The sequence below is a fragment of the Schistocerca piceifrons genome, chromosome 2 (genome assembly GCF_021461385.2).
Source record: "Schistocerca piceifrons isolate TAMUIC-IGC-003096 chromosome 2, iqSchPice1.1, whole genome shotgun sequence".
NCBI lineage: Eukaryota > Metazoa > Arthropoda > Insecta > Orthoptera > Acrididae > Schistocerca > Schistocerca piceifrons.
The window spans coordinates 73,027,717-73,044,320 of record NC_060139.1 but is presented as its reverse complement, the minus strand read 5'-3'; the positions used below and the strand labels follow the sequence as shown (position 1 = coordinate 73,044,320).

General features: G+C 41.2%; 1 protein-coding gene and 1 non-coding gene across 2 annotated transcripts in view; one reads left to right on the top strand and one right to left on the bottom strand.

Moving 5' to 3' along the window:
* LOC124776657 (DNA primase large subunit) overlaps window positions 1-16,604 on the top strand; it is a 91,471-nt gene that overhangs the window by 44,396 nt on the left and 30,471 nt on the right. Inside the window, exons 4-5 of the mRNA XM_047251748.1 lie at window positions 7,790-8,008; window positions 14,786-15,019. Of these exons, the coding sequence (XP_047107704.1) occupies window positions 7,790-8,008; window positions 14,786-15,019 (453 nt within the window). The remainder of the gene's footprint in view (window positions 1-7,789; window positions 8,009-14,785; window positions 15,020-16,604) is intronic.
* Window positions 1,398-1,472, bottom strand: Trnas-uga. Its single transcript has one exon. It is a non-coding gene; the product is annotated as a tRNA-Ser (tRNA).

Genomic DNA, 16,604 nt, shown 5'->3' with positions numbered 1-16,604 from the left:
TCAGATATCCTAATTCCATTTGTAAGTTTCTGGGATATTTGTATTGCAGTTTGGGTAACAGAAAATTGGGTGTAGAGGACTGAGGAAAATCAGGTGATGACTTAAGGCCATCTACCTCGCTACTTGAAAACTGGGTAAATAAACAAGAAATTGGACTTTTAAAAAATCCAACTGCTCTGCTACTTTTTATTGCAGTCAAAGAGGCGTACTTCACAATAATGAAGGTGACCTAATGCTCTTAACTCTACACATTTCTGTCTTGCTTTGTTCCATACTACTGCCTCTGAAAATATGTAATACTTTTCGTGACATACTGTAGCTACAAAGCTAGAAAGAAACAAACTCAAAATGCAGGAAATCGGAAATATAGATTATGAGAATTTATTTCATAATAGAAAGGCTACACAGATTAAATGAGGCAACAAGTTCAGAACCTTGAAAAGTGAAGATTTGTACAGGTGTGGCAAATACTTAACAAAGATTGGGGAAAAAAAAACTTAGTAGGTATGAAAGAGACGAATGAAGTGAGAATCTCAAATTGAATGGAGTCCCATACAGAAGAGAAGGTGCCATTTTCCTGTAAATAATAATAAGAATACAATATGAGAACTTAACAGAAAAGTCTTAGACAGGATGCAAGGAGATGTAACAAATATTTGATTAGAGATAGAACTGAAAATAATAACAAATGTGGTTTAGACAAAATTGAAACTTACACCGGTGAGACGAAACACTATGACCACTGCTGTGCAGAGAGTATAGTACCCATGCAGAGATGAATGGAGACGACTTTGACAAAGAGCAGATTGTTATCTCCAGATGCGTGGGAATGATTATCCCAGAACCGACAATGCTGTTAACATGCTATTGTTGTGAGCAACTATTGAAAGTGGTTGAATGATGGTGAAACCACTAGTCAACAACAAGATGTTTGTTGCTCAAATCTCATCACAGAATGTGGAGGTTGGAGGCTTGCCCTCTCTATAGAGCAGGGTATACGGTGTTCTGTGGCAGGTCTGTTTGGTAGAGTATGTTGTTGATGCAGGTATAAATGTTTTGGAGCAGACCCTTCAGCCCACTTGCATCACCTGGTTGGTTGAATAACATCCGTTGTTACACCAGGTCAAGGGTTGTGTCTAGATGTGCTCACATCCACCCAAACTGCCATTCAGAATATGCGCTTCGCCACAGGTTCAGGCTGGTGGTGGGGGCAGTGCTAAGTTATGGTGGATGTACACCTGGGATTCCATGTGATATGTGGTAGCAATTGAAGGCACCATGACAGCTGTGGACTGCATGAATATTATTGCTGGTCATCTGCATTACTTCGTGCTTGATTTCTTTCCCAAAATTAGTGGCATCTTTCATCATGAAACTTCCTGGCAGATTAAAACTGTGTGCCGGACCGAGACTCGAACTCGGGACCTTTGCCTTTCACGGGCAAGTGCTCTACCAACTGAGCTACCCAAGCACGACTCACGCCCTGTCCTCACAGCTTTACTTCTGCCAGTACCTCGTCTCCTACCTTCCAATCTTTACAGAAGCTCTCCTGCGAACCTTGCAGAACTAGCGCTCCTGAAAGAAAGGATATTGCGGAGACATGGCTTAGCCACAGCCTGGGGGATGTTTCCAGAATGAGATCTTCACTCTGCAACAGAGTGTGCGCTGATATGAAACTTCCTGGCAGATTAAAACTGTGTGATGCACCGAGACTCGAACTCGAGACCTTTGCCTTTCGCGGGCAAGTGCTCTACCAACTGACCTACCCAAGCACGAGGTACTGGCTGAAGTAAAGCTGTGAGGACAGGGCGTGAGTCATGCTTGGGTAGCTCAGTTGGTAGAGCACTTGCCCGCAAAAGGCAAAGGTCTCGAGTTCGAGTCTCGGTCCGTCACACAGTTTAATCCATTATCAGGCACCAGCTCCGCAACCACAAACTACCAACTCGTAATGTTGGGGAATTGCATGATGTGTCTGTTGAAGTCTTATGCTGCGTACCTTCGAAAACTTACCAAGAATTTGTCGAATCCATTCCCTTTGAATCATTGCTCTATTGTGTTCCAAAGGTGGGCCAAGATGACATTAAGCAAGTGCATATAATGTTTTTACTTATCATTGTATGTTGGGTAGATTTCCCATTTCGTCAGCGAAGATGGCAATTTCCTTCATAGACCTAACTAAAAAGAGAAAGGAAATTTTATAGGCATTTATAAGGCAGACGCGCATAAACGAAGCTCTCGCAAAGTTAAGTGATTAATATTGAAATAAGAGCTAATTTAGTTAAGTTACATTTTAGACTAGTGTATATACTTCTTCTCTAGGCTATCTGTTGAAGGTTTCGCCTTTCTGACTGTATTTAGATCGAAAAGGAAGTATTGCATAAAAGGCCGGCAGTCACTAGTTTTGTTTATGTTTTTTTTTTTTTTTTTTTTTTTTTTTTTTTTTTTTTTTTTTTTTTTTTTTTTTTTTTTTTTTTTTTTGTGTAAATTTTGCGCGAGTGTAGATTTTTGTTTTTGACTAGAGTTATCGCTTCAAAGTCAAATTAATTCATGCCGGTCATACAGAGCTAGGTAGTTAAAAGTTTCAGAAGTAAATTTAAAAGTTTGTTTACATTAGTAGGCTACAGGTTACGAAACTAATGTGGTCTCGTCCAACTTATTCTCTGCTTTTGTGTTAAGTTTGTCTATCAAACCATGTGTGACAAATGTGGTGGTTGCCATAGAAATTTGAAAGAGGGGGTGTTCTGTGTAGACTTTAAATTAGGGTTTCATTGGGGCGAATGTAGCGGTGAGGAAACGAGGATAGAAAATGAGGCTCTTCCATGGCAGTGTGGGTTATGTAGAAAGGACAGAAAAATCACTGAACAGGGGGCAAAATTTGTGCCCTTAAGGCTAAATTAGAAAATGTGAGCTTGGAATTATGTAGGTTAAGGGAGGAAAAAGAGACTGGGAAAAGATAGCAAGCAAGGGCGAAATATGGAAACACTTGAAAAAACTCCAGTAATTCAATTAGTAAATCAGTTCGGCTTGCTATCTGAAGTGAAGGAAAGGCCTCATCCAGATGTAGTTGAAAGTAGGTTGAAGCCGAATATTAGCTTAAAGAAAAAAGACAGGTTGGGATGAAACCAGAATAGGAAAAGAAGAATTCTGCTTATAGGCAGCAGTCATGGTAGGAGTGTGGGCCAGCAGCTGCAGGGGAAATTAGGTGCAGGGTACCAGGTCACAAGTTTTGTGAAACCAAGTGCTAGCCTTAGCCAGGTGACAGAAAACTTAGGTCAGCTATGCAGGGACTTTGAGAAGGAAGATCAGGTAATTGTAGTTGGGGGAGCAGTAAACAGCGTGGCTATGAATCCAGGATACAGTATTAGGATTGATAAAATAGGAGCAGAAACTGAACACACAAATGTGGGGTTTGTGGAGGTCTTTCAGCGCCATGATCAGCCCTGGGTAAACACTGCTGTAAGGCATGTTAACACTGAGCTGAACAGGATGCTCCAGACACTGGCAAAATCTCACATAAGTGTTGATGGTAGGTGGGGATACACTACACCATGGCCTGCACCTAAAGAGGATGGGGAAAAATAAGTTAGCTTCTCTATTAGCAGAAACTGTAAGGGGGTCCACAGTCACACAAGGGGTGATCCCTGTGGTTAATGGGTCCAGGCAGACAGATTTTTTAGGTTAAAGCCAAAGTCCAGACAGATGACAGTCAAGATAAATAGAATAAAAGAAACTTCATGTACAGTAAATAGGAGTACAGCTAAGGGCAGTATCAACTTACTCCATCAAAATATCAGGGGAATAAAAAATAAAGTAGATGGGCTATTAGTGTTTTTAGATGATCTCAAAAATAAGAATGAGATTGGTATACTCTGTCTGTCTGAACTCCATGTAACCGTGGGCATGGATAGTGTCAGTATAAGTGGGTATAATTTAGCATCTTACACTTATAGATCTAGGATGGATAAAGGAGGAGTTGCCATTTTCATAAAACAAGGATATAAATGCAAAACTGTAGAAGTAAGCAAATTTTGTGTTGATCAGCACTTTGATGTTTGTGCATGTGAACTTCAGCTAGATAATGTAGTATTGATATTAGCAACACTGTACAGGTCCCCATTAGGAAACCGGGAGCTATTCATAAAAAAGTTTGACTCTCTATTATGCTGCCTGTCAGACAAAAATAAGAAGTTATTAATCTGTGGTGATTTCAATGTAAACTTTCTAAATAATTCTGATAGGAAAAGTGAACTAGAAGTGTAATTAACAACATATAACGTAGAATCAGTGATCAATTTCCATACAGGTATAGCTCAAGACAGTAGCACACTAATAGATAATGTATTTGTACAGAACGATGATGTAAAACAAACACATGCTTTCCCTGTGGTAAATGGGTTGTCAGACCATGATGCACAACTGATTAACTTACAAAACCTAACAGGGTGTACAGTTTGGAAACCATTAAGTAAAAGTGTAAGGTCGCTCAACCCGATATCTATAGAGCACTTCAAAGAAAGCTTAAGATATGTTAATTGGTGAGATGTATAAATGAGCCAAAGACTAATGATAAATGCAACATATTTCTTGATAAATTTATATCCATTTTTGAACAGTTTCCCAAAGAAAATTACTAAATGTAACACCACATACTTTTCAAAGAAATCTTGGATTACTACAAGTATTAAAGTGTCTTCAGAAAGAAAAAGAAAACTTTATATGAGACAGCGAGAACTAGTATAGATCCAGAAGTAGTTTTACACTATAAAAACTATTATAACTTACTGAGAAAAGTTGTAAGGAAATGAAGAAATATGTATGTTAGAGAAGAAATTAACAACTCCGGCAATAAAATAAAATCAATATGGAATGTTGTTAGAAGGGAGAAAGGAAAAGTAACCACTGCGGTAGGTAGTATTACTATTAAGGAGAACGAGAGCATCCTAACCAACAGTACACAAGTAGCTGATTTATTTAACAACCATTTCTTAAGTGTAGGAGAAAAAATTGGTGAGAACAGTTCAAAAGAAAAAGCCAGGCAGTACATGGAAGAGTCTGTTTTGAAAAAATTAGTCAGATTAAGTTTCTCATAACAACCTCTTGTGAAATAAGTAAAATTATAAATCTTTGAAAAATAAATGTTCTGTTGGAGTAGATGACATCTCTAATAAGATATTAAAACAATGTGGAGCAATTACAGCTGATGTTTTGAGTCACATATGTAATGCATCTTTAACTCAAAGTACTTTCCCAGAGAAATTGTCAGGCTGCTCTACAAAAATGGGGACATCACAGATGTCAATAATTATCGTCCAGTATCCTTGCTTATAGCATTTTCAAAAAACTTCGAGAAAGTAATGTACTAGAGTGGTTAACCATCTCAACAGTAGTGGGATACTTAGTAAATCACAGTTCGGATTTCAAAAATGCTGTTCCACTGAGACAGCAAAACCTACAGAACAGGAAGCAAAAAGTTTCCTTATATGGGTCAAGTGATTTAAATAAGTTTGCCACTTCATCTAACTGGGGTAAAATAATATTAGGTGTTCCACAGGGCTCAATCATGGGTCCCCTTCTGTTCTTGATACATGTGAACGAAATCCCTTCCTATCTGAAACAGGAAGCTGAACTGACACTGTTTGCAGATGATACGAGCATCATTATTAATCCAGTAAAAGAAACTCCAATTGAAAATGATACAAGTAAGGTCTTTGGAAAAATCATTAATTGGTTTTCTGCAAATGGGCTTGCTCTAAACTTTGAAAAAACACAGTACATCCAATTTTCTGTGCAAAAAGTACAGTTCCTTCAATAAATATAACACAGCAACAGAAGTCAGTAGGCAGGGTAGAGCATACTGTTTTTTGGGTGTGCATATAGATGAGAATCTTAATTGGAAAATTCATATTTTGGATCTTCTAAAGTGACTAGGTTCAGCAACTTTTGCAATCAGAATAATTGCCAATTTTGAGAATATAGAAATTAGTAAGCTAACGTACTCTGCTTACTTTAACTCTCAGATGTCATACGGAATAATATTTTGTGGGCAACTCAACATTTAGACAAAAAGCATTCTCTGCTCAGAAGAAAGTGGTTAGAATAATGTGTGATGTTCATAGTCGCACATCTTGCAAGCATCGTTTTAAAAGATTGGGAGTTCTTACAACAGCCTCACAGTACATTTACTCTCTAATGAAATTTGTTCTCAACAACATGGACCAGTTTAAAAACAACAGTGACGTTCATAATTATAATACCAGAAAAAAGAAAGACTTACACTATCTATTTCTCAACCTATCATTGGCACAGAAAGGGGTAAAATATGCTGCTATAAAAATTTTCGACAAATTACCAGATGAAATAAAATGTCTGACAGACAGCAGTAATAACTTCAAAAATAAATTGAAATCATATATCCTTGACAACTCTTTCTGTACCATAGATGAATTCTTGAATAGGAGTAAATAAATCTGTAAATATAGTATATGCATTTTGTGCCATTTAATGGAATAGAGTAAATAATAGAAATATTAATCCTTAACTATGTTTCATGTTAAAAAATCTTGTTTCATATGTGCATTTCTTGTGCACTTGACACGGTCCACATCATAACGGCTACTGTACCGTGCAACTGATCAATGGAACATGCAACCAACTGACATATTTATGCACTTCCAAGAGCAACACAAACACAATTAACGACTCAGATAACAACAGTCCGAAAATAATACCAGATGAGTTACATGAAGCCCTCCAACATACGAAGAAAGGACAAATGCCTGTAGATGAACCTTTAAAGAAAAGGGGGGGGGGGGAGGGAGGAGGGGAGTGGTACAACATAACAACATAAACTTGCAAAGTGGAGTAAAACAATTTTGCAAAGAGAGGTAACAGAAATACCTGTCAGTCTCCCGTCCATAATTTGTAAGACTGAACATTGAAAAAGTTTCAGATTTTAATCAAACAAAGGACCATACTGGCTTTAGAAGTGGATAAAGCGCAACAGACCTTTTGTAATCTGTGAATGAAGTTTTAGAATGGAGCCATGAATATGAGTCACCACTTTACATGGGATTCATACATTTTGAGAAATCTTTTGGCTCAGTTTCAACAAAATGTGTATGACAGCCCTTGAGAAACAAAACATTGGCTCAGCCAAAGTTTGTACACTCAAAAAGAATCAGAAAGCAAACAGTATTTTAACTCCTGTCACCTACTACTGTAAATTAATTTTTCATCTTTAATTTTAACCCTTTCTGCGTCTGCGATTCCAAATGTCATCATTAAGTATTCCTGGCTTTTTTGAGCTTCCCAATGCTTCAATGATACCATTTTGCATCGCTTCACGTAGTTCCAAGTTTGGCCAACAGATCACAGTCATGTTTACTTTCGTGACTCGCCGTTTGTTTGAAGTACAGAACAGAGAAGTGTCATGTGTTGTGCTACTGCATTTGTGAGTGAACAATAACTGTTGTGTTTAGTTTTATTCTGTGTATAGTGAAATTCTTGGTTATGGAACCAACTTTATGTAGTTCCTCAAGGGCAAGGGAAAGAAATATGGGAAGTTTACAGTACAGTTATGTATGCATTTTTTGAGTAATTATTATGTAATTTCTAATGATTTGGAATCATTATTTTATTTATTAACCAATAGCTTCAAAAGAACTTTTGCAATGGATATGGCATATGTGCAACGTAAACAGTAAATATTCATCACAAAAAAATTTCCCCCCCCCCCCCTTTTTTTTTTTTTTTAAATGTGATGCGCAAAGGGTTAATTTTCTAATTTCAGGAAGGTAGTGAAGGTGATGGTCAGTCAGAACAGGAAGTGGAAGCCAGAAGAAAGGATCATATATCTCATTATCTTCTACGTCTTGCATACTGTCGGTCAGAAGACTTGAGGCGGTGGTTTATTGCCAGAGAGGTGGACTTATTTCGATTGCGTTTTCATTATTTAAAAGCAAAAGGAATTACAACTTTCCTTAAGGAAAACAAATTGGATTATTCACCAGTAAGTGCTGCTTTTTTTTATTAATCCAGAATAAGTAAAGTAGTTTGAATGAAAACATTTTTTGTGAAGGATGTAGATGATGGACATAACAATATGTTTAAAAGTACTGCTTCTCTCATAACTGTGGCCATTGTTGCCCATCTTTTGGACGTTGGTTTTTCTGCCGTTGAAGACTGCCTTACAGCTCTTTCCCTTTCTGAATCCTTAGCTGGTTTTTCCTATCTGCAGCATCCGTTATCTCTCCTTGTTTAATATTTGATATAGGCTCTCTCAGAATTAGAATAACATGTCTACTTTTGTGCATCTCTATCAACAGTATATAGAATTTCACCTATTGACAGTTCTGGTTAAGTACTGACCAGGCATTTCTTCTATTTCCTGACCTTGATCCCATGTCCTCATGGGGTCAGCATATTAATCTGTATTTGACAGTGTTAGTCTACTGTTATCCCGTGTGAAAATATGTGAATGTTTTCAACATGTATATGAATCCTGAACTGAGGTGGAACATGGATATCAGCCCAGTATTCACCTACCTGCTTGAAAACCATGTCCAGGTTGTGCAGCACACGAGCCGTTATAGTTAATACGCCGGGCTGATTCGATCTGGGGCCAGCAAGCCTCTCTGAATTGTGGAAGTGGCAAGCTATTGCACATCCCTATCCCAGCGAGACCAGGTTTTCTGTCTCCTTGTAACTTTCTGGTAACCTTGCACTCGGTTATTTGCATCAGAATCTCAGCTTTACTTACAAAGTATTTACTACTGTTTACACTTCGAGAAATACCTCCACAACTTTAAAAGTTAATGGTTTGTGTGCTGCTGCATACAACTTGTTTTATTGATATTTTTTGCATTGTTCTTTTGATTGACGCTTTCTGTAAATGATATTGTTACTAAACTATTAGCTTTCTGACAAAAAAAAGCCCTTCTTCAGAATCACACACACACACACACACACACACACACACACACACACACACACACAGAACTGTCTGTTGCTACTTGGGCCTGACTGGGCTGGATCTGCATCTGTTGAGAATAGCAGTCCAGGATGGGTGGTAGTGTAAGGAGGTGGCATGTGGTGAGTAAGGGAGGGGTGAGGGGAGGGATAGCAGGGTTGGGGGGGGGGGGGCGTGAGGGGAGATGATGATGTGCTGCTGTGTGAGCAAGCTAGGACATTGGGGGGGGGGGGGCAGGATACACAGTGGGGAGGCTTTGTTGAGGGAGAGAAAAGGGAAGAGGAGAAACATAGAGAAGGGGGTAAGACAAGTAGATGTATTGATGGAATAGAAGGTGTACATATTGTTGGACTGGGAGCAGGGAAGGGGATGGAGTACAGAGATTAGCAAAGGTTGAAACCAGAGAGTTTATGAGAATGAAGGATAAATAGTAAGAATAGCATAATTCAGAAAAGCTGGTGTTGGTAGAAAGGATCCAGTTGTTGCAGGCCGTGGAGCACATTGTGTGGGTTAGCATTCCATACCAAGAAGTCCCTCCCTTACAGCGTAATGACTCGTGGTCACTGCATCTGTAGTACTGAGTAGTCCCTCTCCAGATATGCCAAATGTTTCACTGAGGCCTTCACAGAACTACCACCGCTCTCATGCCCACTGTCTGGCCACAAAGGGGCCCTCCTCTCATGATTCAGAACCACTCAAGAGCATATTAATCACATGCCATACCAGGGTTTTGACTACCTCTCAACCTGCCTGAAATAAGGAATATCATACTCACTATCTTCTGCACTCCACCCACAATGATACTGCTCCGCCCACTAAGCTACGAAAAATTCTTGCCCGTCCCCACTCTATCCTTGCTACCTTACTGCTTTCCTTCTGGCACATATCCCTGCAGTAGACTTTGATGCTAAACCTTTCGTATACATCCTGCCACTTCGACCTACTCCAGTCTGGTCGCAGGCATCACCTATCCCATCAGAGGTAGGGCTACTTACGAAAGCAGTCGTGTGATATACAGAGGAAGCTGCAACCACTGTGATGCTTTCTATGTGGGCATTACAGCTAACAGACCATTTGTCAGCATGAATGTCCACTGCCAAGAGACAGCTAGACCGACCAGTTTCTGAACATTTTTCCCAACACGATGTGCTTCACCTAACTGTCTGCTGCACAGGCTGCGCCATCTGGATCCTTCGTACCAACACCATCTTTTCTGAGGGGTGCAAGTGGGCACTCTCCCTACAAAATACCCTTCATTCTAGTAACTCCCCTCTGCCCCACCCCTTTCCCTGTTCCCACTCCAGCACTTTGCACCTTGTATTTCAACAATGCTCCAGTTAGTCTTTTCCCCTTTTCAACGTCACACCTCTCCCCTCTTCCCTTCACCCTCTCTCAGCACAACATTTTAACTCTGCGTCTTGTCCCCAGCACGTCCACGCTCACTCCCATAGCAGCACAACATCTTCCTGCATCCCTGCCCTGTTATCCCTCCCTCTCCCCCCTCATGTACCTCCTCTTCACTCTTGTCACACACTCCAGAATGCTGTTCTAATCAGACACAGGCGCAGCCCACAGTTGGGCCCAAGCAGCTGTTGACAGTGGTGGCCCTACATGTATGTGAGAAGCTGCAGGTCACTCAGACTCCTGTGTAAGAGGGACCCCCACCTATTGTGAGGACAAGGTTAAGCAAAGAAGGGGAGATCTCAAAGAGAGTTGCTCATAAAAAGTGGCACATTGGCAATCACTGTGCCAGTTTCAGAGCAGAGATAATAAAAGGACAGAATGGGGAACTACTGCATCTCTGGACTGAAAATGACAGTGCATAACAACATAGTATCTTAAGTCTACACTCTATCATAGAAGAAAGATTAAGGAAAGGCAAACCTACGTTTCTAGCATTTGTAGACTTAGAGAGAAAGCTTTTGACAATGTTGACTGCAATACTAAATGAGTAATGGAAAATCTCATATGAGATGTTAAACAAATACTAACAAAGAGATAGAGGGGCTGGCCAGTACTTACCTCAGCTCAGTACAGCCGATAGATACACATAAAACAGAACCGAAAATTTACGTTCCTAGCTTTTGGAACAAATGTTCCTTCATCGGGGAGGAGAGAGGGGAAAGAAAGGGGAGAAGGGAAAGAAGATTCAGTACTCACAACCCAGGTTATGAAGCAACAGGGAAAGGAAAATAGGGAGGGTAGCAAGGATGGAGGCATGGTTGTCAGAGGGAAGCCAAAGATATTCTACTGTAAGTACTGTGCCAGCTTCAAACCAAAGAGGATGCATACAGAAGTAAAGAGGTATATAGTATAAAGATAAACACAACTATGTAGGATCAAAAGATGCGTGAATGGCTAAAGAGGAAAGGGAAGGAGGAGAAGACTGAAGAGTAAATGGGATTGAGGTTGTTTAACGTAGGTTCAGTCCAGGGGGATGGTGGGATGAAAGGATGTGTTGGAGTGCAAGTTCCCATCTCCGCAGTTCGGAGGGACAGGTGTTGGGTGGGAGAAGCCAAGTGGCACATACGGTGTAGCAGGTTCCTAGGTCCCTAGAATTATGCTGGAGGGCATGCTCCGCTACTGGGTATTGGGCACCTCCTAGGCGGACAGTTCGTCTGTGTCCGTTCATGCGCTCAGCCAGTTTAGTTGTTGTCATGCCGATGTAAAAGGCTGTGCAGTGCAGGCATGTCACTTGATAAATGACATGTGTAGTTTCACACGTGGCCCTGCCTTGAATTGTGTATGTTTTACCAGTAGCGGGGCTGGAGTAGGTGGTTGTGGGGGGATGCATGGGGCAGGTTTTGCAGTGGGGTCGGTTACAGGGGTAGGAACCGCTGGGTGGAGAAGGTAGTCTGGGTATATTGTAGGATTTAACAAGGATGTTAAGGAGGTTAGGGGGGTGACGAAAGGCAACTCTGGGTGGTGTGGGGAGAATTTTGTCAAGGGATGATCTCATTTCAGGGGTTGACTTGAGAAAGTCATATCCCTGGCGGAGTAATTTGTTGATGTTTTCGAGGCCAGGATAATATTGGGTGACAAGGGGGATGCTTCTGTGTGGTCTGGGGGTAGGAACATTGTTGTTGGATGGGGAGGAATGAATTGCTCGGGAAATCTGTTTGTAGACAAGGTCTGCAGGATAGTTGCGGGAGAGGAAAGCATTGGTCAGGTTATTGGTGTAATTGTTGAGGGATTCGTCACTGGAGCAGATACGTTTGCCACGAATACCTAGGCTGTAGGGAAGGGAGCGTTTGATGTGGAAAGGATGGCAGCTATCAAAGTGAAGGTACTGTTGTTTGTTTGTGGGTTTGATATGGACAGAGGTGTGGATGTTAGCTTCAACAAGATGAAGGTCAACATCCAGGAAGGTGGCTTGGGTTTTGGAGAAGGACCAGGTAAAATTCAGATTCGAAAAGGAGTTGAGGTTATGGAGGAAATTAAGGAGTGTTTCTTCACCATGAGTCCAGACCACAAAGATGTCATCTATAAACCTATACCAGGCCAGGGGAAGCAGCTGTTGGGTCTTCAGGAAAGCCTCCTCCATGCGGCCCATGAAGAGGTTGGCATAGGACGGAGCCATCCTGGTTCCCATGGCTGTTCCCCTGATTTGTTTGTAGGTCTGGCCTTCAAAAGTGAAGTAATTATGGGTGAGGAAGAAGTTGGTAAGTGTGATAAGGAACGAGGTTTTTGGAAGATCTTCGGGTGGGCGTTGGGAGAGGTAGTGCTCAAGGGCAGAGAGACCATGGGTATGTGGGATGTTTGTGTAAAGGGATGTAGCATCTATGGTGACAAGAAAGGTTTCAGGTGGGAGAGGAGTGGGAATGGATTTAAGGCGTTCTAGGAAGTGGTTTGTGCCTTTGATGTAGGATGGGAGTCTGCGGGTGATAGGTTGGAGGTGCTGGTCTACCAGAGCTGAGATACGTTCGGTTGGGGCTTTGAAGCCTGCTACAATGGGATGGCCAGGATGGTTCTCTTTGTGGATTTTGGGTAATAGGTAGAAGGTAGGGGTATGTGGCTCAGGTGGAGTGAGTAAGTCTATGGAAGCCATTGTGAGGCCTTGTGAGGGACCTTGGATTTTTAGGATTTTTTGCAGCTCAGTCTGGATGGAGGGAATGGGATCCTGGGTAACAGCTTTGTAGGTTGAGGTGTCGGAGAGTTGACGCAGTCCTTCTGCCACATACTCCACACGGTCAAGTACGACAGTTGTGGAGCCTTTATCCGCCGGGAGGATGACAATAGAGCGGTCTATTTTCAGCTCCTTAATGGCACGGGATTCAGCTGGGGTGATGTTGGGGGTTGTCGGGATGTTCTTCAAGAAGGACTGGGAGGCAACACTGGATGTGAGGAATTCCTGAAATGTCTGCAAGGGATGGTTTTGGGGGAGGGGAGGAGGATCCCTTTGAGAAGGCAGTCGGAACTGTTCTAGACAGGGTTCAACACTGGGTCTAGTATTTGGGGGTTGTGTTTGGGTAGTGAAGTGATATTTCCAGTTGAGGTTCCGGGTGAATGAGAGGAGATCTTTAACCAGGGCAGTGTGGTTGAATTTAGGCGTGGGGCTAAAGGTTAAGCCTTTTGATAGAACAGATGTCTCTGGAGGAGAGAGGGATCTGGATGAGAGGTTTAGGACTGAATTGGGACTGGTGATATGTGGCATTTGACTGTGGTTATAGTTGAGATTTGGTCTGTGTGGGGTATGTGCTGGGATGTGGAGATTGAGTAGGGTGGCTAGGCTAGGTTTGTTGGCTATGAGGGGGGTTTGTTGAAGGTTCTGTTGTGGTTAGTGTTTGTGAGGGATAGGGAGAGGGACCCCACTTCTTAGGTGTTGCACTAGCACTGTGGATAGTTTTTTCAGGTGGTGTGTGGCATGGAACTCAAGTTTGCAGCTGGCTTCTAGGATGATGTTCCTGAGTGTGTTCTCCGGTGTAGCAGGTTCCTAGGTCCCTAGAATTATGCTGGAGGGCATGCTCCGCTGCTGGGTATTGGGCATCTCCTAGGCGGACAGTTCGTCTGTGTCCGTTCATGCGCTCAGCCAGTTTAGTTGTTGTCATGCCGATGTAAAAGGCTGTGCAGTGCAGGCATGTCACTTGATAAATGACATGTGTAGTTTCACACGTGGCCCTGCCTTGAATTGTGTATGTTTTACCAGTAGCTGGGCTGGAGTAGGTGGTTGTGGGTGGATGCATGGGGCAGGTTTTGCAGCGGGGTCGGTTACAGGGGTAGGAACCGCTGGGTGGAGAAGGTAGTCTGGGAATATTGTAGGATTTAACAAGGATGTTACGGAGGTTAGGGGGGCGACAAAAGGCAACTCTGGGTGGTGTGGGGAGAATTTTGTCAAGGGATGATCTCATTTCAGGGGTTGACTTGAGAAAGTCATATCCCTGGCGGAGTAATTTGTTGCTTGCACAGGATAGAGTAGCATGGAGAGCTGCATCAAAGCAGTCTCAGGACTGAAGACCACAACAACAACAATAGTCTACACTCTCTGACATTCCCCCTTCATCTATCTTTCCCCTTGTCTTCACGACAAGGGGATCTCTGTACGGGGAGATGAGTGACCTGTTGCACCTTTCTAACCTTCTTCACCAACCTGTCCTTTCCTGCTTGAGGTAGAAAAGAGTTTCTCTGAAAGGAAAAACTAGTGATATACTTTCAAAGATGTCTGTAGTTGGTACTAGAATATCACTACCAGAAAGTTGGTACTGACCTGTTGTTCATTCTCTTTGAAACTCTTTAGTTTTCTCAAGTGAATTTTTCTTTTTATACAATTATTATTCATTTGTTTCACACTGTAATTTTGAATCTTTGATTTGGTTCCAGATCCACAAAACTGAGAAAGACGAGTTAAAAGAACATCTTTGCTGTTCTTCCACATCAATTTCACCGTCAACAATTGATATTGTTGATTTCTACAAAGTGCCTTTCATTGAGGTACTGGATCTAGTTCGTAACCGAAAAGTCTATTTGTCCTCTGGTTTTGCATATATACCAAGTTCAGATTTGATATCTGTTCTCATGTCAGTATTCCGGGCAAACCTATCACATGCTTTAACAGTAAGTATTGATTCTTCCAACCAAAGATCAATTTAATGAATATAAGTCATGCAAGAATCAAAAGCAAGTATTACATTTAGCTCTTGGTCTTTTCTGCTTACTTTGTGTTATTTCTGCACTGTTTGGGGCCTATTTTTAGTGGAACAGCTGAGCACAGGTGCAACTTAATTCATGTCCCATATAATTTGACCCCATATATCATCTTTGGTTAAAAAATGGTCAGTTATTAAAAAGCTTACGGTGGGAGAACTGTATAGAAACCGTCTCCATGCCTTCCAGTCTGACTGTGTAAGTGTAGACCAGATGTGGTTTAAATTCAGAGAAATAGTATCGACAGCAGTTGAGAGATATGTACCAGGTAAATTATTAAGAGATGGTACTGATATCCCTTGTCACACTAAACAGCCCAGAACACTGTTGTAGAAGCAATGAAAAAAAGGATGCCAATTTTGAAAGAATGCAAAATCCTCAAGATTGCCAAAGTTTTACAGGAGCTCGAAATTTAATATGAACTTCAGTGCGAGATGCATTTAATAGTTACCACAACAAAACTCTGTTTCGAAATCTGCCAGATAACTCGGAGAGATTCTGGTCATGTGTTAAGTACACCACTGGCAAGACACGATCAATACCTTTACTGTGTGATAACGATGGTTATGTTATTGCTGACATTGTTACTAAACTCAGTTTTCCGAAATGCCTTCACAAAAGAAGATGAAGTAAATACTTTTAGAATTTGAATAAAGAACAACTGCCAATATGGGTAACTTAGAAGTAGATATACTTCCGTGTGGTGAAGCATCTTAAAATACTTAAGAAAGGCAAGTCTTCCGGACCCGTCAGGTTCCTTTCAGAGTATGTTGATACAATAGCTTGATACTTAGCAGTCATATAAAATCACTCACTTGTAGAAAGATCCCTACCCAGAGAATGGAAAGTTGCACAAGCCACACCAGTACCCAGGAAAGGAAATGGGAATAATTTGCTGAATTACAGACCCATATCTCTAACGTCAATTTGCTGTAGGATTTTGGAATATATGATGTGCTTGAACATTACGAATCACCTCAAATAAAATGATTTATTGGCAGATAGCCAACAGATTCAGAAAATATCATTCTTGTGAAACACACCTAGCTCTTTATTCTCACACAGTAATGAGGGCTATTGATAGGGCACTTCAAATTGATTTCCTATTTTTAGACTTCCAGAAGGCTTTTGACACCATTCCTCACAAGCGGCTTCTAATTAAATTGCAAACCTATGGAATGCTGTTGTTCCTGATGTATGTAAATGATTTAGGAGACAATCGGAGCAGTCCTCTTAGATTGTTTGCAGTTGATGCTGTTATTTACTGTCATGTAATGTTCTGAATTGCAAAATGATGTAGACAAGATATCCGTATATAGACAAGATATCTGTATGATGCAAAATGTGGCAGTTAAATCTAAATCATGAAAAGTTTGAAGTTATCCACATGAACACTAAAAACAATTCGCTAAATATCAGTTACACACCAAATTCATATTGAGGAAAAAGACCTTGTTTCACAAAGCGCCTAGCATCCAGTGCACATTGGTCTATT